This window comes from Takifugu rubripes, chromosome 2 (genome assembly GCF_901000725.2).
Source record: "Takifugu rubripes chromosome 2, fTakRub1.2, whole genome shotgun sequence".
Lineage (NCBI taxonomy): Eukaryota > Metazoa > Chordata > Actinopteri > Tetraodontiformes > Tetraodontidae > Takifugu > Takifugu rubripes.
Window position 1 is genome coordinate 10135412 of NC_042286.1, and position 25506 is coordinate 10160917.

A 25506-nucleotide genomic window follows, 5' to 3' on the forward strand; every position below is an offset into this window, starting at 1 on the left:
AATCAAAGGAGGTGGGAGGTCCATTTCTCAGAAGCAAAAAAAAAGAAGATAATATTTCAGTCTTGAGGTTAATGGTTGACGCTTTGGTACACGAAGACAGCAAGGGCACCGTTTTTCGTCTGAAACTTTTAATTGTTCATTTATACAAAATACCAGGTCGGAGTATAAACAGCACTTTAGTAGAAACTATGGTACAAAGTTTATGGAAACACTTCACTAAATAAAAATAACACAACATAACAACGACATCCTCATGTCAGTGTGCAAATAAGTTTATACAGACAGAAACGCTTCCGTGTGGTCACGCTTCCAGATAAATTATTTAAATAGCACATATCTACACAATGAAACAACCACGTCACACAAACAATAATTTATCCATTTTTTAAAAATGCACAGGAAGTATAATACCACAACATTTCTCTCATCGCATGTTCCTATTTGGGCTTCTTTTCCTACAAAAATATCTTATATACAGCATATTTTCTAAAGAAGAAGTCTTGCTAAAACCAGCCAAGTAATGAATACTCTGTTAATAAGTGATTCTTTCATATATCTGTGTCCAATACAAAAAAGAAAAAAATAATTGAGGTAATATTTGTACATAGAAGGGTCTCATTTGATTTTCCCTTGTCAGAAATGGACACGAGCTCAGGCACACCGGTCATGCACACTGCAGAAAGTAACAATGTAAAGCAATATTGAACTGTTAGTAATCGCTTGGACAGAGGTGACAGAAAATAGACTGGCCCTTGCGTTTTATGTCCCTTCACGATGGTAGAAAATAATAGAGAATTTAATATGATAGTTGCAGATAAATGGTGATCTGAAGCAGTGCGCATGCTTTGGGCTCCTGTGGTATCCTTAATTTTGTGCTCTCCTTTTTTTTTAGTGCTCTTTCCTGAGAAGATCAATGTGGGCCAGCTCTAAGCCATGAAATCTTGAGAGATCTTATGGCTATTTTACATTAGGTCAGGGAGGATATGTCATAACTAATCTTTTTTGGGTATCACACATTCACAAACACACACTCTTTCACACTGTTTGATAGTAACAGTCTGTTCATGCTGTCCATGGCCTCTCAAGTCTTCCTTCAAAGGGTATTTTGAACCCACACGAAAGTTCTGCCACGACTTTCTTCATACTGTAACAACCATCCGAAAGTCCACAGCAGATTTACATTGACTCTCAAAAACCCCCCAATATTATTAAAATATTTTAAACATAGAGCACTCTTCTCTTTGGTTCCTCAGTCGTAGCCGAATACCGCCGACCAACAACAAGTCAGGTGTGCAAAGCAACAAAATCTCTCCCACTTGTGATGCGAGCAGAGCAATGAAGCGAGAGGGCCAATTTCTTTGGAGCAGAAGCTCGCAATTTGAGTTTGGTGCTGTCATCATCACTCAGCTTTCTTTTGGCTTTGAGTCCCAAGTTCATTTTTGCCTCGCGTTCCCTCACTTGTTCTTCATCCCTCCAATGTGCATTTGTCAAAAGAAAAATGTAAAGAGATACCTAGCCAAGGCTTGTAAATATGCATACTGACAGAAGGGTCCTGTCCGGGAAGTTCTTTGGTCCAATTATGTGTCTGAAAGACAAAACAGAGAGAAAAGATGTTACCAATATAGTAGTGTGGGTAAAAATTGAAATAGTTCTGTAAAACTACCGCTCTGGTACCTACCTCTGCATTCATATTTCAGATCAGAGAAGTAAACCATCTCCTGAGAGAACACGTATAGGCCCAGTCGCCCACCAGCGTACGTCTTGTCGTAGATGTTTCCAGAATCGGCCATGATTCTTTTGCCTTCATACATGACCACTCTGTAGAGATAATGTACAAACATTAGGCCAGTACAAACTACAGTGATTTGAGTGACAGGACATCATCGAGGTGATTAACCCACCTAATAAGTCCAGTTTTGGGTCTGTGGGTCAGATGCCACCTGTAGGCTGTGAAGTCCTTCCAGCCAATGTTCTTGGGGTCATGCCACAGAGTACGTACCTGATGAGATGGAGCAATATTGGTAAGGTGACTCTCAAAAATTGTTGAATATATCTCTAGTAAGGTGCCAACAAATGCACTCACCTGTCCTGGGGTGTCTCCGGTGTGCCACAGGGCGTTCCTCAAGTGCTCGCCAGGTCCAGTGGTGGAATTAACAACTTTGATTGACAGGCCAGAGTAACCCTGAGCTTTTGTGGGTGTGGTGGACCAGTAGGTCTGTGTGATCTGTTTCCACATCACCGTGTAGAATCGCGAGCTGGACTGGTAACCGAACACGAACCCCGCATAGTCATCGTCTCTGTCCGTGTTAATGAAGAAGGTTCCACTGAAATCCACTGCACTGAACTCATCATAACCTGACATAAAGTACAAGATATTTTAGAAACATGTTGATGTCCGCTTTGTGATTATGACCTGAACTTTCTCTTACATACCAACAGCAATGCCAGGGTCGCAGTTGACGGTCTGTACCAACTCTTTGCCCTGATGCCGCACCACCCAGTTAGGGTCGATCTGCGAGGTGCCTGTTGGGTCTAAAGGAACCATTTGGAATCTACGGAAATCAGTTTCACTGATGGCAAAATTCTCAGGGCACACATCATAAATATCCAAAACGTTGTCTTGATCAAAGTCATCTTTGCAGATATCACCACGGCCATCGCCTGCAAAAAAAAAAAAAGATCCACATCTGAAACTTTCCTTGTCCGCTAAACATCATCGACATAATGTTGAGAGACTCCCTCACCATCAGAATCTGTCTGATCAGGGTTGAACGCCAGCCTACAGTTGTCTTTGTCGTCAGGAATGCCATCGTTGTCATCGTCGTGGTCACAAGCGTCACCCTTTCCGTCCTTGTCGTGGTCAGCCTGGTTGGCGTTGGGTATGTAGGGGCAGTTGTCCAAGTTGTTCTGGTGACCATCCTCGTCAATGTCCTGGTTGTTATCGCACTTGTCTCCTACGCGATCTGAGTCTGAATCAATCTGTAGAACAGAATTCCTTTATGATGACATCTCTCAGCGGCTGACTTTCACTCTATAAAACCCTTGTCTTCCAAGTGATGCAAGTAGTGTCTCTTCACACTATGTCCAATGTGCAAAATGACTATTTTTTTTATGTCAGTTGCTATGGAAAGATGGGACCTGACTTTTTACCTGATCAGGGTTGTGTTCCAGAGGGCAGTTGTCACAGTGGTCACCCACGCCGTCCCTGTCAGTATCCCTCTGATCCACGTTATAAACATACGGGCAATTGTCGTTCTCATTCAGAACACCTTTTGGGTTAAAATATACTTGTTATTTTCTTGGACCTTTCACCTGGCATAAAAGGTAAGCTGCGACTTGAAAAGTTCACTTACCGTCACCATCAATGTCGACAGCGCAGGCATCACCCTCTCCGTTATTGTCGGTGTCAGTTTGGTCAGTGTTAGCCTCGTAAACACAGTTGTCACAGCGATCGCCGACATCATCTCTGTCTGCGTCATACTGGGCAGGGTTGTACAGTCTTGGGCAGTTGTCCTAGATAATTACCAACATCAAATAAAACATTAATTACTGAAAATATGAGTGCAGATGTGCTACATGCTAAACACCTTGACTGACAGAAAAGTGAGACTTGTTTTTGTGTTTCCCAGAAGGACAATAGCTTCTGCTGTTTGCTATGTCAGTGAAGACAGCACTTGGCATTCGGCTGGCTCACCCTATCATCTGGAATCCTGTCATTGTCATCATCCGTGTCACATTCATCACCCAGACCATCTTTGTCATGATCCTCCTGGCCAGAGTTGGGAAGATTGGGGCAGTTGTCCTGGAGAAAATCAAAGGAGCACTTTAGAAACCAATACAGTAATATTACTACAGTAATATTACGAAGACAGCGAAGACTGGTCATAATGGTGATTTGTGCTTGGTCATTTAGTGCCCAGCTACCTTCTTGCAGTGGTAGGTGGCATTCTCGACACACAACAAGTCGTGGTTGGGCCATCCGTCAAGGTCAGTGTCCTCTCCACAAATATGACCGTTTCCTGCATACCCAGGTTTGCACTCACAGCGGAACATGGACTCACTGTAGACCCCCAAGTAAATGCAGTTTGCATTTTTATGGCAGTCGTGGCTTCCATCCTGACAAGGATTACGTGGTTTGCACACCTGGAAGGGATTCATGAGAATCAAAATGTCAAAAACTGGTGTTTTCCTTCAGACAACAGGGGCAGTTAGTTAATAATAATGCTATATCTCTTACCTGCTTTTTGGCAGTTGCTTGCTCCACTCCCCGCCCAAAGGGCTGAGGGCCAGAGAACCGTGCTGGGCAGGGCAGGCAGTTGTAACCTGGTTCTGTGTTCTCACACAGGTGGACTCCGTTATGAATGTGGCAGGCATCAGGGACTGCTTTGCACTCATCAATGTCTCTGCAAGTGATGCCGTCTCCAGTGTAGCCAAGTGGACACCTGCCACAACGGAAGGAGCCGTCGGGGAAACTGGTGCACTTCGCCCCAGGGAAGCAAGGGTTGGACAGACAACCATCTGTAGGAAATATTATTCCACATTTTTAAAGGCTGATCTCCTGTAAGTGAGATGGTGTCGGCAATGGTTTAATCTCGCGTGCTTACCAATAGGACAGTCTTGTTTGTTGCACACTTGAGACATCTTAGCCTCACCAACACAGTCCATTCCTCCAAATTTGGGGGCAGGGTCTGAGCAGAGACGCTTGCGGGTCTGAATTCCTTTGCCACAGGTGAGAGTGCAGGTGTCCCATGGTGACCAAGGTCCCCAACCTCCATCGACTAAAGCATTGCATAAAAACATTTATGTTAGCCGAGCTCCATGTACTCTAACTCACACCCGCACTTTGATTTTGAAATTCAGCTCACTGGGACAAGGTGACTTGTGGCAGATTTCAGTTTGACGTCCTTCACCCTGGCAGTCCATGCCACCCATCTGGGGTGTGGGGGAGTTGCAGAGGCGTATCCGGGTGATGACCCCCTCACCACAGGTTACAGAGCATGATGACCAGGGAGACCAGTGGCTCCAACCACCATCCTGTTTGACTGTGAGCAACACATAGAGAACCCCATATGCTTTCATACTTTTCATCCCACTGTGGTTTCTTTAAGAATGCGGAGTGACTTACATCGTTTGTCGCATTCCTGGGGGTAGCAGTCGCGGGTCTGGACAGAAGTGCCCTCGCAGTCGCTGTTGATGCGGTCGCAGGAGCGTCCGCGCTGCTGGATGCCTCGACCACACGTCACAGAACACTGGGTCCATGCAGACCAGGGAGACCACCCACCCTGATCAGAAACCATTGCTGTTTTGGAGGGAAACATATTAGAAATGAGGGGTTATAAATGGAAGAGATAAAGGAGAGTATTCAAATGTGCAGATGCTTTAATAATAAGCTTACAACTCCCGCAGCGAGGGCAGCACTCTCCGTCAGGCACGGTAGCGTTAGCACACGGGATCAGGGGGCAGGAGATTTTACGACACACAGTAGCAGAGTTCTGGACAGAGGAACACTCAGATTAGAGCAACCATAACAAGTGCGCTGACTGGACCTGTTCCAAGCCTAATTGCTGCATTTCACAATGGAGTGAGCCTGATGACATCATGCAGTGTTTACAGAAAATGTAATCTGTGCTAACACCCTCCCTCCGAACTAATTAAAGCAGCTTCAGCAACCTTCATTCGATATTGCTGAAGCCTTGCGACCGTGAAGAATGATGCTGCTGCTCATGTAAACACCATCGTTGCTTTGTTACAGCAGGTTTACAGGAAGCACGATGACAGTTTCCTTCCTCTTAAGGTTCTATTCCAGGATGCGTGATGACACTTACCTGGCAGGTGCACTCGGTGCAGCTGTCCACCGTCCACTCGTCTTTGTCCTGGTACACAATGCCGTTGTGGATGCAGATTCCGCTTTGGCTGTTCATTTGATTTTTCAGCAGCATGCTTTCCTCAGACTGTGGAGGAGGGAGGGAGAGAGGGAGGGAAAAAAAGGGTTGATCGGGGCGAAAGATGGAAAAGTTTCACGTTGCCAACGTTCCAGTACAAATGAATCGTTGACCGACACTGTGATTAAGACATTGCTTGACTCTAGTGAAGCAGTGCAAACACAGCCAACAGCCAACCAACATATTTGTGTATTCAGATGGGTCTCATTAAGGTTTTGGCCACAGGCTGCTATTCCAGCGACAAGTGGTTACAAACGCAGGATACTTTAACTGGAAGCAAAGGGAAAGATGGAGAGAAGGGGAAACAGTGGCAGAGGGCAGTCCCTGGTGGAGCTCACCACTTTGCGCAGGTCAATAGACAGTCTTTTCACGACCACACCGATTCCCCTGAGCTCCCTAAACATGCTGGAGATTTCTTCGCAAGACAAGCCACAGACAGGCTGGACATCTGGATGGAGAGAGGAAAAAAAGACGGTTAATGACTTCATGTCCAGACCACAATGAGAAAGACCTTTGCTCTTTGGAGAGGACAGATCTCACCTTTGGGCTTTTGGCCAGTATAATCACTCCCGACGGAGGGGCTGGACCCATTGATAGGGTTGTCCAGGGTCATGACATCAGTTAACATGGCTGCAGGGGGATGGGGGAGAGTGAGGTGTATAATCAGTTCTCTGGGGCGCAATGCACTTGTCATTCAGTATGTTTAAACATGAGCTTGGTTAAGGTCAATAAAATGATTCCAGCTCATCTTACCTCCATTCTGGCATCCTTTGTTTCTCAAAATGGCATCAAGTGAGGTCCCAAAAACAAAGCGCACATTCTGTAGCACTCCCTGAGAAACAAATGACACAAATCAGTCATTTTCACTTTCATGTTAGACCTTGAGATGCTAATGAGGTTTCTGCTTCTTACCGTGAATTTGTCCCTCACGGCTCCCTTTGCGATCCTGAGGGTAGCGATGTCCGCCAGGTCCTGGGATAGCACCTTGTGGATGGGCAAATCCATCTCTGCCTCATTGACCTCCTCGCAGCCCACGTAAAGCTTCACTCGGTCATCCTGAACAAACAGCGTGATGTTCTTCCAGTGTCCTGTGGCCAAATCTGCATCCTCGATAGACGCAATCTGCTGCTGGTTGGCAATGGAGTAGACCACATCCAGCGAGTTCGCCCTCCCATTGGAAACAATCTCAAAAACGGATCCTGAGCCGTCATTCTTCTCAATGGTCAAAATGCTGCCTCGGCTTCTCTTGAACTGCTTCAGGTTGATGATGAGCAGGAAGCCCCTCTCAGCCAGGATGGAGTCAAGGATGTCCCTGAAGGAGCTGTCGGGGACTGAGGGGATCAGGTCTGCATTCAGAACCTTGTAGGCAGGGCTGTAAGGATCTGCACCTTTGACCAGGGTTACTCCATTCTGCCGCTTGCTGACCCGAGCCAGATCAAATAGGTCATAGACACTGTTATCATCTGCGCTGCCTGTGGTCAGAGAAAAAGTTGAATTACTCACTTCTTCTCGTATAATAACAGTGTGCATGAAAATAACCAGAGGGATGAATTATAGTCAGGCTTCTTGGACTGAAATGTGCCAGTAGAAGCAGAATATATGGAAAATATATAGAACGTAGAAGAGAATGCCGAAATAAAGGAGCAATCAATGTCAGAAATATATGTAGGTAAACACTATATAGACATTTGATTTTACAGTTGATAAAGGCGAGTTTTAAAAATGAATTTCTCTTCTTACCAGCCAGTCTGGCGCCTCCACAGCCCGAAAGCATCAGCAGTAAAAAGATGCCACAGAGCATCATCTTCAGATCTCAGGTGATCCCTGTAACAAATAAAATCAGCGTTACGCACACGCCTTTAATCAATAAATATCATCGATAACAGCCGAATACAAACCTTAAAAATAACTTTAAAAGTCCTCAAAAAAAAAAGACAGAATATAAAATTCCTCGCTTGGTACACTATTTACTCCGTTTCTCCTCGCCAGGTTTCGTCTCCTTTTCTCGCTTTATTCCGCAGCTTGGGCTTAATCTGATTTATCCCACCGATCTACGGGCTTTTTAAAGAGTCTGAGGACATTCCTGAGGTCCCCTCCGGACCAATGGGGTATGGCTGCACATGAGAGGGACGGACTTGTTTTCTTACCTCACAGCCAGTGAGAGAAATATCCGCGACGCACACAGAGGGGGGAAAACGCATTCCTGAATTTCCATCATCGGTCAAATATTTCATACACGCGTCCGAGCCAAGGCTCGATCATTTCCGCTCGCATCAAACGTTTAATTATTCGTCTACGTGCTCAATTAAAATGAAAATGCTATTTTCTTGAAATGTAAATGGCGCTTTATGTGTATTGTGTTTATGTGACCATAATAATCCACCAGTGATTCCAGAATGGTAACATAAAACCAGATACGAGTCTGTAAAAGTTGCGCAAAACATTAAATAAAATCACATAACCATCTTCTTGTAAAAAATCCAACTTTTCTGCATGTTTGTTTGGACAAATGATGATTTACGACTATAGACTTGCCCTTCGTGCAGTTCTTCTTTTGACCGCCAGGGGACAACTTGACTCGGTGAGCAGACCATCTGAGAGAGCGTGTATAAAATATTAATCATCACTCTACAGTACAGCTTAAACACCTATTACTGTCTAAACACTGACTTTAAATGCCAAATTGAAAAATGCTTTAAAACGGTGGGGATTTATCAAAAAGGATATTACTACAATAAATAAAGCTACTCATATTACTTAGAGACTTAAATGAAGACATCGGCATTTCAGTGAAAAATCATGTTCTGTTAAATGGAGTACTCTATGAAATGATGAATATCCACAGCAATATGTTAGACTTCCTACAGCGGCGGCAGGATGATTTATGCACATAGAGGAAGTTGGAAGGGACGTGTGACAATGATAAAAGCGTGCTGGGAGACGGCTGCATACTGGAACGTCTAAACTTTGGAAAAGCCCGACAGTCCAGGAACTGCCCACATATGCAACTGCACATGGAGGAAAGACTGTCTGTGTATACATACTACAGGAACTCTGACTTTATACATTTAGTGGCTTTAGATTGGAAAAACGTTTCATTTAAAGAATTGTTGGCGACGCTTCGCCTGACACGGCGGTGCTGAAAGGGGAGTCTAGATGGGCAGTGTTGACTCAGGTGTATGAGTGTGTGGAGCAGGTTATATTAAGCCGATCAACTGTGTTGAAATGCAGGATTTTTCAGATGTGACACCCCACCAGAATTGTTCCGTAGAATAGAACCAAAACATTGTATTTTTCCGTGTTTCCGCATGTGCCAGTTTGTGTTTATGACTGCTTGGCAACAGAAGACTGAGATGAAACCAGAATCTGAGGATGGGTTTGGACTGTTAGGTAACACATGACGCAGGAGCTCCCGCTGACAGGTTAAACGTACCATCCTGCGCCGTGACTAAGCTAAAAAACATTTCATGTCTGTGCCACCTCCAGAGCTGGCCGGGGTCCACTGAAATGTGCCCTGGAGCTGCAGGTTTTACCAGCTGAAGAAGAGGTTCATGCAACACGTTTGTGAGGCCAAAGCTTCTCCGGAGGCTTTTGATAGGCAAGCGGCTCCTGACCATATCATTCGTCACTTTATCTGTCTCAAACTGGAGTCTCGGGGGGGGGGGGGGGGGGGGGGGGGGGGAGCGACCGCATGTAAATCATGTTTGAAGGGAGCCGCTGTGAGAGCGAAAATGGAAAATGTGTGTGAGAAGTCTTCCGGAAAACTGGGAGCGCAAAGAAAAACATGAGTCACTGATAAAGCAATCAGGCGGTGCTCAGCCCAAAGGTCATCGCTGATCATATTGTGCTGCTGGAACAACTGCTGCCTGTCAGTAGAGCACTGAGACTATTCTGTGAACGGCAGTTGCATTCGTGGTGTGTAAGAGCAGAAGCTGAAATGTCCTTCTGAGAAATGATGGGGTTGAAAAGGCATATTTAATGAAAGGAGCTGCGGCAGCGTCCAGGCAGACGCTTAAGCTGTTAAGTCTCCCGTACATGTCCAACTTAAAATGACTTGGACCTTTCAGCCGGTGTAAATCACTGAGCTTAAAATCCCTGTTGGTCCCAGAAGGATAGAAAAAAGAGGGGAAATGTTGATATCACTGGTGCTTTCAGAGCTGGTGTAGCTTAACAAGACGATGCTCAGCGAAGCTGCATGACAAGAACTGGCTGTCCGTGTGGCGAGATCTGTGAAAGTAGCTCCGTCTTTATCCCTGAACGCGCATTAATCAATCCTGTTTGACGCTTTGACTCCTTTCGCACTGCAGCTCGTTATTGGATTTTGGTTTCAAGTCTCGCCGCTCTGAGCAATCCCACAAAAGGATTAGCTTGCGGTGGCATCTAGCTAGCTCATCCTTGGATGTATGCATGGAAGAAAATGATAAATTGGCTCAAGAAAGCCTCCTTGAGTCCGACAGCTGATGTCAGAGTCTGATCACGTTGGGCACCCTGAAAGCTCGTCAGCGTTGGTTTTTCTTTTACCTCCTTCAGACGGATAACAAGTCACCCGTGCAGCTCCTAGCAGCTCCAAACAGGCCACGTGCACAAAGGCGTTTCATGTTCGGTGAGCGGCTGTCGTGAATGTTGGCTGCTGTCATTCCACTCACGCCTTCTTCCATGAGTTCCACGACTGAATAATGACCTGACAGACTGTCAGACAGGCCCAGAATTAGGGTGGTCCTCTGAAAGAGGCCCAAGAAAGCATTTTGTTTGTAAAAGACTGACAGGTCACACAAGGACCGAGTAATTGCTCACCATTCGTACCACGAGATTGCAGTGGGGGGTGATACCTGCACAAAAGATTTTTGGACAGTTCAGCTCCCTAAAAGTCATGATAAAGCACTTTGATGGCCGCTTGGTGGCTGCTGGGATTGTAGATCTGCAGTCCAAGGTCAAAGGTCAAAAGTTGGATGTCTATTTAGTGACGCAGACTGCTGAAGATGCCATATCTAACAAAGGTTTCTTAATTGGCGTTCATTTTCTTTTAAAAATGACGTTGCCATCTTTTCTTTTGTGGGGGAAAAAACCACATCCTGGTCTGAATGAGCTTATTCCTCAGTAGAGGGACATTAGGGAAGTTGACACTCTGTTAGTGAAAAGAAATTCCAGGCAAATCCTTGAAACGGAGCACCGTTGGAGCCTGTCTCTCCCACAATTCCTCACTTGGAAATAGTAGTTTATAATGAAAATAGCTCCCTGATGATGCTACTGCGTTGAGCTAAGCTGAATTAAGGCAAATTCAATGGCTCCGTTTCATCTTCCCACATGTTCACACCCTCTCCCTCTGCTGATTTCCCCTGTTTTTCTTGGTCTGCTCTATAAATTCCACACCGATTTTAGGAAGTGCGCTCTTGCCACGTTGACCCTGAAGGATATTAAAGTGGGGCCGACACAGTCTTGACCCCAGGCAGCGCAGTAAACCCTCCCGGAGCTGCCATCCCCAAACACGACAGTCGTTTAAAAGCTCCGCAGGTTCGCCCTCGTCTCCTTTGCAGCTTTCCCATGACATCAGAGCTCTGGGATGATTCACGTGGTCTAATTCTGTCAAAATAACTTAATGGAGGCAGACATGAGCCCGCAGGGAGCCGTGGGCTGTTTTAATTTAAGCACCTTTAGGGCTGCATTTAACTCTTTCCGATCAACTGAGCTGAACCGAGTCACCTCTGACACGCGAGACCTGCTTCTGTACGATGAAGGACTTCCTGCAGCGTCCTCATCAGCAAACCCATTCTCCAAACTGTCCATCCCTAAGACAAACACCATCAATAAGGTTGCCATGGAAGCAGTTACCTGTTGCAAAGCTTGGTATCGGATGGTTGTTTTTCGCTCGTGCGGGTCAAAAGGTGACAGCGAGCAGGCCTGACGCCAGCTCAACCCTTTTTAAGGAAGCGCGTCACCCCCGGCGCTTTGAACCGCTGCACGTGACTGACCTATTTTCCGCAAGCACGGAGGAGAAGGCAGATTTACTGTACGGGGTCCCCCGTGCACACCGCCGGGGTCCCCCGTGCACACACGAGCAGCCTTTGATTGAACCCTGATTTCATGACCTGAAATCTAGCAAAAACTCTCCTATATTTGGAATTTCATACATTCTGGCAGATGTTATTGCTGAGTAGAAGCAGGTGGGACTGTGATGTTTTTCAGCTTTACAGCAGATTCGCCTTCAGCTATAGGTTACATACTGTACCTCAGCATGAGCTGCCCTGGAATTCCCAGCTCACATGATCGAGCTTGTCGGACGTTCGTGCAGCTTTAGAACAGTAACTCATGCACTGATCTGGAAGTGCACTATTGAAAGTGATTTGACACCACATCCCAGTGACCCCATGACCTGTAGGAGCTCTCTGACATTGACTTTTGCTCGTGTTTTGGCCTCAGCGAGGCGGTGCGTGAGTGCGCCGCGCAGCGGTTCAGTCACTGCTGGTTCATCTGGCTGCTCGAAGTAAAGCAGAGAAAGTGTCCGCGGAGTTCTGGGGAGCGTTCCATCTCAGGCCATTCCTCCGCTCCTCTCCTGGAAACCCATCAACGCGCCCTGTCAGCCTCCCCGTGTAAAATCTAATTCATGGCGGCGTTTGTTTTCTCTCCTCGTCTTTGTGCTCCATCAGCCAGTTTCTGTCCTTTTTTTTCTTTTAGATTTACGGCTGCTTGTGGCGCTCCGGCTTCCAGTCAGTAGCGGCTCGTTTGCCAAGAGTCGCAGGAACAAGTTTCAATGAGAACTGCGTCTGCCTTCACATGTGACAAAAGCGTGACTTTGCTCCGAATTTGTGAATCGGGGCCGCGACTCAGTCGTTTCTTCTCTCGAATGTTTGTTTACTTGTTGATTTGGAAGTTCCACCGAATTCTGCACCCAAAAGCAAAATAAGACATCATCTTGTTTGCTATTTTTTCCTTCCTTCTTCTTACAGTTCCGCATCTTGAAAACCGATCTGCGCTCTTCCCACAGCGACCGTCCTGCTGCGGCTGCGGGGGGGCGGTTAAGAGCTGGAAAGTCTCATCTACAGGCGTCAGCGTAAACACGGGCGTGAGTTACTGCGGCTCCCTGGAAGGCACCGACCATTTCGACTGCTTTTACTGCAGAGTCCTGGAGACAGGAGCTGTGACCAGCGCCACGTTGGTGAGCCAAAACGTCCAATCAAAGGCCCTCGTTATAAGCGATCAGTTATAAACTGTCCATCTGCGTCGGCTGCTGTCTATCCCAGCGGCCACGGGGACGAGAGGCCGCCTGGACGGGTCACCAGTCTATCCCAGCGGCCACGGGGACGAGAGGCCGCCTGGACGGGTCACCAGTCTATCCCAGCGGCCACGGGGACGAGAGGCCGCCTGGACGGGTCACCAGTCTATCCCAGCTGGAGCACCTGGAGAAAATCCTGGGAATCAACATCACTGAGCTGCGTTTAAACTGGATCCGTGCACGGGCCGTGCACAGATTATCAGTCGAGCGAAGGTCCGAGGGTCTTGGATATCAAACGTCGTCATCATGTGGGGAAAATAACATCGTAATTCTTTCAAGGCTGCTTTTGCGTTATAGCCAGATTCGTAGTGATTATACTTAATAAATTTGTTTAATGGTACAAAGATTCTTTTTGAGGGTTCCAGGAAAAAACAACAGGTGCGACCTGTTTGTAATCGTGAATAATGAGAGGACTCTGGGCAACAAGCGTGTTGCTCAAACAGTGGAACTTCATCATCCAGGGCTTTTTTATCCTCATTTCCAGACCCAGCAGAGATCACACAGATGTTCCCTGCAGGATGCAGCTTTTATTGTTGTCATAATTCACTCAGATGTTCCTCAGAAAAACCCAATCAGGGCTCATGCTTTTCCTCATTTTCTGGAAAGGAAGAGGTTAGGCCAAATATGGTATTTCCAAAGTTTCTTTTGTGCTCAAAGCTGCAAGGAGAGTTTTAATGTTTCATTTTTAATGTTTCATTTCACTTGCCAACTACCTCATTTGATCGGGTTAGATTTGGAATAGTTTAGAGGGGGTTGTCCCTCTGCACATCAGCCCAGTAATTACGAGGAAATGCTTTGGTTGTCTTAAACAACCAAAGCATTCCTTCTGCGTGTGTGTGTTCGTGTACATGCTTCAGAGGGGGGAACCAAAATGTGCATCACACTCACTCATTGAGGACTTTTTGTTGGGGTTGGGGATTCAATTATGATGGTCAGGACCAGGGTTGGGGGCTGGGGATGCTGTATTTCACTAAAAGTCCCCATAAAGATAGATGTACTCATTTGTACATTCGGGTGAGATAATCGGACAATTGTACTGAAAGGGCTTCTCCTCATGGTTTTCCAGAAATTGTGTCATCGGCTGCCGGGAACCCCGAAACCCCAACATCCCTGCTCACACTTTCCATGCGGTGCAGATCGGGGGTTCCGTCCAGCGGCCGGGCGATAAATCTTGCTGTCATGTCTGAGCGTTTACCGTAAGGCTGAGGCATGCTGAGGCGATGTCTCAGGGGAACCGTCGGAGGTCTCAGATTTGAACACAGCTGCTCTACAGGAAAATCAGCTTCTGGATGCTTCCGATAAACAAAGGGGGGAAAAAGGGGTTCCCCGAATGAAAAAAGACAACTTTCTTTATGGACAATAAAACTAGTACAAAAGTGGAATTACTCACATCATTAATTCTCCTTCAGAGTGTTTATCAGGGACAATGAGCCGCCAACACCAAATGTTCTGCACTTGACCAAACAGAGAGCCGTCAGCGCACAGCTGCATGCACTCACAGCTTTAATTGCGCTCGCAATAAAAATGTGAAATTTTGTGTTAAAACTGATTCAAATGCTCCATGTGAGCTCATTTGTTTCCTGTTGGGAGGTAACAAAACAAGCTGCAGGAGGAGTCGCTGCATTCATCCACCGATGCACCTAAAGTCTTCAGCTCTTACCGGTCGATACGTCGGGGTTTTAGATGAGCTATTAACACAACCGCGCTTCTTTTGTGAGCCGAGAGTCCAAGTTTTAAGCAAAGGTTAAACATAAACAGCACTTGTTTGGTAGATGAATCCAGATGGAACTGAGGAGAAGACTCCGAGTGAGGTGAATCCTGTTCCAAATGAGCAGGAAGGTCAAGCTCCTCGAAATGCTAACGAGGGAAAACCGGTAAATCAATCAGAGAGTGCGTGTTGCACTGAAGTCCCTTTGTTGCTCCTCAACATGTGCCAGACAGGGCGGATTGGGCAGAAAGAGCTCTGGGACGCCTCCCAAACCTCGTGGCACTTCTTCTGCACGCTGACTCTAAAAATGTAATTTTGATTTCACGTTAGAATCCCTGAAGGATTTCCGCTGTGCAGCCCGTGGATCAGTGCGGGACCAAGCTCTGTGCGGGTCAGGGAGATACCTGAGCTCTCCACGGTGAGGCATCATCAGAACCCTGGGGGGGTCTGTTGCCGAGGGGAGACGCGGCACGAGCCAAGCGAGGCCGCTGATCGATGAAACTTTAAATGCGGCGCGACGGGGAGCGGTTTCTTCAGCCGCGCCATGTTTTCAAACTTATTCGCGTCCGGCTCCCCCGCACGCTGCATCGTGTGCGAGTTGGTGTCCTGCACGTTGGGCATGTGCCCTGGCAATGTGCTGCGTCAGGCTGAGTGGAGAAACAGAAGCTGAGTGTGCTGCCTCCCCTCACGTTCCAGACTCCCCAAAATGCCTGTGAGTGACACTTTCCGGTGGTGCTCCCATAAGGAGGTATAATAAAAGGGCGTGCTGCTCGCTGGGCCTCAGCACTGTGCAGCAGCATCTAATGGAGCGCCCCCCCCAGCAGGGATATATCTTTTCCAGACCCCCATCAGGAGGCTGAGCCAGGAAAAGCTGCTGGTAGTGAACAATTAAACAAACCCCATATTGTTCACTTCTGATTAACTACGCTGGACCACGAGGTTTAATGGTGCTAGCATTGTGGGGGAAAATGCACGACAAGGTGGAATACACACATTATTATTGAGTCCTGCTTCTACTCTAATTTAACACAAAATCCCACTAATGTAGTTACACAGATATCAGGTATCATATGGACTAAAGTCACAATAAACCCACTGACAACAGAAACCAATTGGCCTACATAAGTATTGTATTCTGTTGAGGTCCTTGCATAATATCAGACGCCGTTAGCATTCTCAAAATCTGCTAATTAAAACAGACCGTGAGAGAGCCAGTGGGGAATCTGGAACTGATGAATGACAATAAAACCTACACGAGAAGTCTCAGCACTTTCTCAAGAAAAACAAGAGCAGGCTTCAGACAGTCGCTCTGAAGTTCCCGGTGACGGTCTGGAGGCGTCCGCACGGAGAAAGGACGATAAAACATAAAGGAATGACGGGGGGGTCATCAGTGGGTGGATCTGATTTATAGCAAAGGGTCATTTAAAAGGCTGATTTTGAAATCTGCTCTTCAAACGATGTTCCCGACACTCCAAGTGTCACAAACAGCTCATATTTAAGCCCTGAAAATCTGAAATGAAAAAAACAAAACCCAAAACACATTTTCTTTTTCTTTTTGGAGCTTAGTCAGCAGCCACTGGGGTCTGGATCATGTCTCAGGATGAGTTCGAGGAAAGAACGCAGCACTGAAACAAATATCACTTTCTGTCCGGCATTTTCCCCCTCACATATTTTACATATTGTGATCCCGTTTAGAGAAAACGGGTCTGCCAGTCACCTCGAAGAGCCCAACGTTGTTTCGTTTCAGCAACAGTATCAGTGATTGGTGTCTGAAATGTTCCGATGGAGGCTGTCGTGAAAAAAGGAGGAACCAGTGGTAGACTCAGTGGTTATTGACCTTTATATAGTTTATTCCTCTTATTGAGGGTGGATGGAGTTCTTTGAATGATACAAAGGTTAAATAAATTGTGGTTTGTCGCTATGCCAGCACCTCTGGTGATGTCACAACACAAGCGTTTCTCCTGCTCTGCCGCCGCAGTTTCATACAGTTCCAAGTATCCCAAGTGAGCCAGTACGCATGGACTTCACATTGTCACTTCATTATGTTTTCTTTTGCTAGCTGCCACCTCCAGGCTGTAGCCCATATAAATATTAGCAAAGTCACCGTCGAGCCAGCAGGCTAGGCTAAACCTATAAAGTATTGAAGAAAAACAAAGGGGGTGCAACATATACATGGTTTAAATAGTTGTTTCAGAGTCTGACAGTGGATTCAAGCTCAACATGAGTACAAAAACACACCATGACAGCTGAGTGTTTTAATGGGGACCAGTTTTAACAGACCCCCTTCTGTACTGGCTGAAGGATTTATTCGCATCCATTTTCCTCCCAAGAGGTTTTGGAGTCTCCAGGCCTACGCCCCGGCTTCTGTTGTCTACGCGGACATTCGCTACTGTACACCTCCACAGCACAAACAGCTCACCCGCTCTGAGTACGCCTGTGATATATGAGGTGTGCGTCAGACCCGGTTTCCTCAGTTGCTGTGAGGAGCTGAGAATTCAGTCCGAAAAGTTGCAGAGCACAGAAAGAGCTGTGACGCCTGCATATATCTTAACATGCTTTAAACATTTGGTTTGGACAGTGGAGATAAATTTGAGCAGCTGCGCTCTGAGTAACGGCGAGTATTCAGCCCAGACTCGGCGCCAACCTGTGCTTTGCAGCAACCGTTCCCTGACTCACCTGTGTGTAATGCAGGTTCACTGACAGTGAGAGGAAATTTGTGAACAAAAGGATCACTTATCTGTCTCTTTGTTGACCAGTCATAGTGGTATGCGGTCTGTCTCAGACCCTCTGTGTGAATGGACGTCTGACTGCTGGAGGTAAGGTGTGAGGTCTCTCATGGCCCACTGTGGCAGAGAGACGGCTAATGTTGCTCACCAGATTGAAAGTATTCTTCCTTGCGGAGACTGGAATATTCGGAATACTACAACAAAAATTTAAGTAAGGGACCAAGGTTTGAACCCTGAGGTACACCACGTGGGCTGTGATCTCCGAATGCAGCGAATCAAGAGATGTATCTTATGATATTCTACAAATATACTTTTAATTTCTGGCAGCAATAAGAGGTAGCTTGACTAATGTCAGATCTGGCTGAATAAGTACAAGGTGAACTCCTGAGTCATCAACAAACAAAAGATTATTCTTTTTTTTGTCTAAAAATCATTTAGTGCGTATTAGCTTCGTCACAAAGTGACAAATAGAGAGATAGAGAGAGGGAGGGAGAGAGAGAGAGAGGCTTGAAGAGGCACTTAAAGATGCACAAAGGTTCTCTTGAGAGTGAAGATGAAGAGAGGAATATGATCTTTCCAGCAGGACAGACATCCATGGAGACGTCGCACCGCAGTCATGAAAGGAGAACGAACAAATGCCCTTCACATGAATCACTCGCCCTGACACGGGCTGACTTCCCACCCTCAGATATTTCAATAATCTACTCCTGAATTTATTGTCGGGACGAAAAGGCTGCCTGGCTGATGTGGCCCAGCCAAAACACGGCAGAAGGTTTAACAGGACTGTGAAAGAAGAACGGTTCCCAGTCAGAAAACTAGAGGAATCTCAGAGAGGCATGAGAGGAAACAGGAAAGGTTTGAGTAAAAGTTTGGCTGGAAAATGTTAAGATTTATAGCTTTACCATCTCGCACATCGACGGGGCGCACATCACTTTCCATCATAATATTGTTATAAGCTCATTGAGGGATTGTGGTCAGGAGCTATGGGTATTTTTATGCATTTGCAGGAATATCGGGATGTGCCGCTTTTGTGCGGCTTTAATCCTTCCCTTTTCCAAACTAGGAATTATCGGTGCTCTTGACTTTTCACTTCTGATGGTAAATGTTAGCCGGAGGAGTTCTTGTTAAAGTGGCATGAAATGATGGATTACAGACGAGATGGTGTCGACAGGAAGGACGTGACGGGCTGTGTTGACATCATCCCCAGAGCCTCTTTTCTGCAGATGGATATTTAATATTTGATACTCTTGCAATTACCATCATTTGGATAAAGTAGGGGTCAGCAACCTCAGGGGCGCTCTCCACTGTTGGTACACTGCAGCCTGATCGGTGGCCCACTCGTCATGGATACGGAGGATGTACAGATCAGGCTGACTAACCTGTCAATGAGTCAAAGTCAAATCGTTTCCAAGCACTCGTAGCAGAAGTTGACTATAACAAGAGTGTGTGAATACATTTGCAACAGTGGGGGCCTTCCTATCGGAGCTTTCCCACTGCCGACACAGCAATTTGCAGCATTTCTGAGAGACGAAAAATGCAACAAAAAGGCCAAACACAACAGATTTAAAAGAAAGAGGGAAGGAAACTGACTCCACACTCTACAAAACCTTGGACGCCGGTCCATCCAAAGACATGATTTCGGCCCTGAGCTGGAAAAGAGTTTATCGTAAAAGAAGTCGTGAACGTGGTAAGATTTATGTGATGTTTTTCTTTTATAGAAGGAATATGACAAGTGTCAGATAACCTCTGATCATCTGGGTCAGTGACCGTGACCCGAGGACGGCAGAGTCAGCAGCTGACCTCCGAACAATCGCACACCAGAATTTGACCTCTGAGCGTTGCCTGGACCCGAGGGCTGCTGGAGCCAAATGAGGCTGCGTTCCTAATCTGTGAAACAGGCAGCCAAATGTGTCCTGGACGAGCCTGTGTGCTACTGTAAATCATGACTGCAGTCCCTGAAAGGACGCTGCCAGAGGAGTCAAACGGCCATTTGTCTTGCAGACAGAGTGCACAATAATACGATAATTAAAGACAAAATCTGCAAAAGGAATGCAAAATAGATTGCCTGGGAAAGACAAATAAATAGCGAGTGTCTGCACCCCCGGACGGGCTCTGGCCAGTCTAACTCGACTCCCTTCGGGGCAGCCTGACACGGTTCCAAAGTCCAGATAAAAACCGGGGTCATACGAGTCCAGGCTCCACATGGACACCTAGCCTGATGGTGAAGGTGAGCTGAGAGCCGAGTATAATCATTCAGAGGCCGATAAAAGAAAAAGGAGGCAACTAATACAAAACAGTGCGAAAGGACACACTTGATTTAATGCTATAATCTTTATTTGTCATTGTTCCGACTGGACTGTGTGTTTTAGGGATACAAAACACTTGTGATTACGGTGTTTAGCTCCAGCCATAATTCTATGCTCCGAGACTGCAGGACTAAACTCGTGTTTTCACAGCTTTCGGTGTGTCGAATTACATTCAAACCATTTTGAGACCATGTACAGATGTATTTTAATGGCTTTAACCAGCAGCTGAAGGGCATCTAAATATTAAAACTATAATTAAAATTGAAAATTTCTGTTCATATATATAATCTCATTCATGATAAAACGTGTGCACTGTTTCCATGATCTGCTTTGACAGGTTTTGAATATATAACATTCAATATTCAGCATTTATTTCTTAGTAACCAGTGTGTCACTGGTTCTTGTCAACTACTTAATAAAACGATTGGAATAAATGTACATTATTCTCGTCCAGAATCCCAGAGTCCGAACAAGCAACATTGGCATCAAAAACTCCCTTTTACCAGGAGGAAACCTCGAGCCGGACCAGGCTCGTGTAAGGAAGGATGGGGGGGACCTCCTGCTGGGGAAAGTAGGAGAAGAGGAAATAAGGGAGAAAGAGAAGAACAGATGAACACATGCAAACACAATAATCACAGATTTATAGGTTATAGATTTTAGAAATGACTCTAAATGCATTAGAATTTTATAATTGGCTGATATATATTAGATGGGCCACTGGGAGCTGTTTGGCAGCATCTTACTGAAGGTTGAGCGCTGTTGCTTGTTCACTGAAGCGTGCTCGTGTCCACCGAGACCTGTAATTTCATTTAATTTGTAGTTTCCACATTCTTCATCTGAACGATGTCTTATTATATACAGTTTGCCGTTGCTTGTTTAGGCTATATTTAGTTTTTGAGATGACAACTTGGTACCGGGTGGATTATTTTCAGTCTTTGCGTCTGTTCCACGTGCAGCATCGGTAGAGTGACTGGGGCAACGCTGGTAGCCCGTGGGCCTGAAACAGTTGGACACAGGGGGCTGTATTGGAAACAGATGTGACCTGGAATGTCCAGCACATGGAAAAGCTGAGTGTGTCTATACCTCCGCAGGAACAGTGGAGCGAACAGCCAAAAGTCGACTTCACCAAAAGAAAAAAAAAGCTGTGGAAAATTGTGGGATTAACACGCTGAGAGCAGCCGTCAGCGCTGAGCTCCTTCCTGCGGTAAACGTGTCGACCTCCGGGGCGTCCTGAGCGAGAACCTTAAATGAAGCTAAAGCTTTACTTCGCGTATGTACGCTTTACCACAGAACGCGATGGCTCCAGGGGCCCGTTTGTCTTCATCCCAGCGACATCAGCGGCCTCCGCTGAGCCGATGACGCGGTTCTTAGACAGCAGAGGAACGTTCCTGTTTATTGGACGTGGAGAACGTCGTGGAAATAAATAGAAATTCAAACCGACAAAGAAGTTGCCTAATCTCTCTAAAGTTTCCTCCCCCGCCGGTGACCTTTCCTGCAGACCTTTGCCAGACAATGACAAAGAGGGTTGGGCGGGCGTGCGAGCACGAAGCAGCGCCGCAGGTACGTTACACCGCACGCTCCTCGCCAGACCCTCTAAATGACAATCGCATCTGTGGCTCCGGCAGAACATTTCACCTCGGGCTCGGCGGAGGGGGATATTTACTGCGACTTGAACATGCAATCATGGAAAAGTGTGAGCATTCCTCTGCAGAAACCTCTCTGCAGACACTAGACGGCATGTTTCCTTCTGCTAAAGCGCTCAGCCCTCCCGCGGCCTCGCGGCAGCCACGCTGATCGCTCCCCGGAGACAAAGAGGAGGAGATATCTGGGCCACGACTGCAGGTATCGAACCATCGGCAGCTTCCTGGCTGCCACAAGGAAGAACTCTCGGTATGAGGACACGGGCGACGGCACCGTGACGTTCCAAAAGAACCCAGGGAAGAGTGGGGCTGTGATCTGACAAGGTTGAAGTATTAGATCATGTCTTCAGAAGCTTCCAGCGCCATATCTGCGGCCAGTCCGAGGCGCTCGTTAATAAAGATCTGAGACCCGCTGGGCTCGCGTCACGGCTGAGGCATTCGGATCGTTTCGCCGTCGCACTTTGTAACTTTAGCTTCAGTCCACTCAACATCGGCCTCCTGCTTTCTTCATTTTGTGGCTCTGTGCTGCAGGATGTTGATGAAAGACACAAGCTCATGTGGGTCACACGTGTATAAACACATTTGAGCAGGTTGGGAGAGCGATGCTTCTGTACCTGCTCTGTTCTTTCATGCACTTTTATTCATGCGGCTTCGGTAACAAGATTCATCTCTGGGCGGAAACCCAGAGCCTGACCCCCGGGCAAGCAACAACAGCAGAGCGCTTACTGGTTTAATGGGAGGAAGAAGTGAGCAGAACCAGTATGGGGGAAAGGAAGTAGAAGAAGGAGGACGAGGACTAACCAGGGAGGAGTTCAGTAGAGCTGCTGGTCTTTTCAATGGGGCAACAGAAGGAGACCCAGGGCACGTTGGAGGGACTCTGTCTCACAGTTGACCTGGGAGGGCTGTGGGATACCTGGAAAGAGCTGGACACAGTGGTCAAGGACAGGGAAGTCTGGGCTTGTCTGAGTCCTGAGAGGATGGATGGATGGATGGATGGATGGATGGATGGATGGATGGATGGATGGATGGATGGATGGATGGATGGATGGATGGATGAATGATGGATGGATGGATGGATGGATGGATGGATGGATGGATGGATGGATGGAGGGATGAATGAATGATGGATGGATGAATGATGGATGAATGATGGATGGACGGATGGATGGATGGACGGATGGATGGATGGATGGATGGATGGATGGAGGGATGAATGAATGATGGATGGATGAATGATGGATGAATGATGGATGGACGGATGGATGGATGGATGGATGAATGATGGATGGATGGATGGATGGATGATGGATGATGGATGGATGGATGGATGATGGATGGATGGACGGACGGACGGGTGGGTGGATGGATGCCAACAGGTGATTGGTTCACGTGCAGATGAAAGACCAAGATCAAAGCCATCTATATGTCCACCTCCACCTGTCTCTGTTTTCTACTTTATGACCCCACATGTGCTGCCATTCTGTCCACAACAATAAAAACCACATTAAGCGGGTCTCCCCTGAGTCATACGGGCTCGTATACTCTTTGCTTCTATACGTTCCAGTGGACGGTGGAGATCCTGGTTTCAAACACTGGGCTCACGGAGCAAATGTTTTATTGTAGCCAGCAAAATCTCAAGAGACAAAAGGAGCTTTGAAGAGCCGGCTGGATGGTAGAGCAGGGCAGGATGCCGTTCCAGGACTGACTGGGTAATAAATGTGGTTTTGATCACGCAATTCTCTTCACTTATATATCTGTAATTTTGTTAATTTTGTCATTACGCGTGTGTAGTTTCCTGTTTTTGGTCCGGGTCGGAACTGCGATGACGTGCCGGATGCGAAGTTAGTACGTGCTTGGTGTCTCCAACACTTTACCTTTTAGATGTTTCCAGCTCATAAAGTGTTGGAGTCGCCTCTTTTTTCATCTTTCAACTCCGAAAGAGCTCAGAAAGCAGGTTGGAGGTCCCTTTAACGTATCCCCGCGTTACCCGTGTTCTTCTACATTCCTGGTTTGAAATGTTTCTGTCAACTGAAATAAATAAATGCGTTGGTCACCATCACGCTGGCAGTCTTGGTCTCCATCTCCGAGGAAAAGGAAGGAGTGAAAACGCTGAATTTGTAATCCGTGGCGCTTTTCCAGGAAAATATTCCCCCATTTTTTGTTTTTTTTTGCAGGCATAAAATAAAAGTGTGGCCTTACAGAAATAAAAATAGTCCCGTGCCACGTGCTGCTCGATATTTCCGCGTGATATACTGCCTTTTCCAGGCCAAAACAAAGTCTGCGTTACCTTTTGGAATAGCAGACTGTCAGGAGACTTCAAATGCAAATTCGAGAGCTGGATTTTGATCCCGATCACGGATATTGACTCACCTGATTGATTCTCCAAACTCTGGAAGTTAGTGTTGTGTTACCTTCGGAAAGGCGGGGCGACCTTCTTTATGCTGCTGCTGAGGCTGTGCTGGACGTGTGCAGCCACTCCTGCAACCATATTTATGTATTATTTACATCTATAATCCTAAACCTAGACCTTCCAGTCATATTTTAAGGCCCACCAACTTTAAATCCAATGAAATATGGTCGTTTGGGCTACAAGTTGGGACGCTAATGGCGAGCTGCATATTAAAGGTTGTTAAACGGCTAATCACGGCTCTTCTTCACATCATCTTCTTCACGTTTTGCTGAGGTGACCCGTCTTTATTCTCAGTTTAACTCAGTTTAAATTTAGAAAGTGAAAGGAACGTTTCCAGATCTATAAATTGTTTAAAACGGGCTGGAAATATTTGGCCGTTTGGAGCTGCGTCAGCTCCCAGATAGCACGTCGTCCCTGACATTTATGGGCGCGCCACACACCGGGAATTAAAAACCGCACCGTCTTTAAAGTCAAGGCGTGTCACTCCACCGGGATTTTCTCTTTTTACGGAACCATAATTGCGCCAACCTCATTTCCGTCGACCAATGGGAATGCAGAGCTGCTGAAACCTGATGGAGACCAATCGGGGTTGTTTCTGCCACCCGCCGCCGTCACACTGGAAGTTTCTGGTATTTTCCAGCGCTGCCGCTGGATGGTTTAAACTTCTGGACAAATGGAACAATTATTCTGGTGTCTCTCTGCTCCTGCAGCAGGTATGAGTGAAATGGTGTCTGAACAGGAATGCTGTGGTTAACCACAGTTATGGTGTGGGGGGGGGGGGGGGGTTCCTAGAAATGCAGTCGCCTTGTTAGAATTCGACTCCCCCCTCGGGTTGTCGCTGAGCTTGGCCACTGTTTGGGTTTTCCACCTGCAGCCGGGCCTTCACCTGTTGGACGAAGGAGCCTCCGTTTGCTTGAGTTGGATGCTGGACTTGACCGGAGGGTCGACGGCGACATTAACCACCGGACAAATTGCCAATAGGGGGGGGAGAAATGGACCGAGGACCCACCAGACGGCTCGTTCATCTGGTTCTGACTTCAGTCCGCTGCCAGGACTCTGCTGCAGGAAGAGACGTGCTGCCAACAAGAACACGCCACAGCTGGAGAGGAAAATAAGGCTCCATTCTCCGCCGACCTTAGTTAGGGTGAAGCACTTTGTGGCGTTTGCTCCAGTAACGGGGGTCCAGCTCGGCGGGTCGGCCTCCAGAGCGAGTGCACGGAGTCACGTACCAACACTTAAAGCTTCACCGCAGCAGCGCCGAGGGTCAACTTAAACCCAATTTGATTTTATTAGCTCTAAACGCTCCTCACATGTTGGAGCAATTGTGCGTCGTCGTTAACGGTGCCAGAAGCATGTTGCCATTAATTAGCTTTCCCCAAAGATGGCGCGCTAATGAGCTCGAAAAAGTAGCTAACGTGCAATTCTGGGCTGCAAAAGTAAGAGCAAGAAATGACCCGGGAATTAAAGGGAAAGAATTAATTACGCTTTTAATCCCGATACGTCG

The 25506-nt window shown here is 46.8% G+C and overlaps 1 protein-coding gene and 1 long non-coding RNA gene across 2 annotated transcripts; both read right to left on the bottom strand.

The window, feature by feature from the left end:
* Positions 1 to 111: 111 nt before the first annotated feature.
* On the bottom strand, positions 112 to 7998 carry LOC101061772 (thrombospondin-1). Its single transcript, XM_003962601.3, has 22 exons — positions 7841 to 7998; positions 7683 to 7766; positions 6855 to 7414; positions 6696 to 6774; positions 6483 to 6572; positions 6281 to 6390; positions 5826 to 5951; positions 5396 to 5492; positions 5126 to 5299; positions 4866 to 5042; positions 4605 to 4778; positions 4238 to 4518; positions 3925 to 4143; positions 3695 to 3802; positions 3354 to 3513; positions 3151 to 3269; positions 2745 to 2979; positions 2434 to 2661; positions 2084 to 2355; positions 1902 to 1999; positions 1679 to 1818; positions 112 to 1585 (listed from the first exon to the last, which is right to left on the bottom strand). The coding sequence occupies exons 2-22, from the start codon at positions 7744 to 7746 to the stop codon at positions 1578 to 1580; spliced, it is 3519 nt and encodes a 1172-aa protein (XP_003962650.1). The 5' UTR covers positions 7747 to 7766; positions 7841 to 7998; the 3' UTR covers positions 112 to 1577.
* Positions 7999 to 20303: 12305 nt separating this feature from the next.
* On the bottom strand, positions 20304 to 22109 carry LOC115248865 (uncharacterized). Its single transcript, XR_003887590.1, has 4 exons — positions 21036 to 22109; positions 20867 to 20949; positions 20696 to 20749; positions 20304 to 20514 (listed from the first exon to the last, which is right to left on the bottom strand). It is a non-coding gene; the product is annotated as an uncharacterized lncRNA (long non-coding RNA).
* Positions 22110 to 25506: the final 3397 nt, after the last annotated feature.

Bases quoted from the DNA above. Each gene is read 5' to 3' on its own strand.
- LOC101061772 (XM_003962601.3), bottom strand. From the start codon at position 7,746: ATGATGCTCTGTGGCATCTTTTTACTGCTGATGCTTTCGGGCTGTGGA. The intron at 6,775-6,854 runs GTAAGAAGCAGA...TTTGTTTCTCAG, and splicing joins CCGTGAGGGACAAATTCACG to GGAGTGCTACAGAATGTGCG. The intron at 5,300-5,395 runs GTAAGCTTATTA...CCTCCAAAACAG, and splicing joins CTGCCCTCGCTGCGGGAGTT to CAATGGTTTCTGATCAGGGT.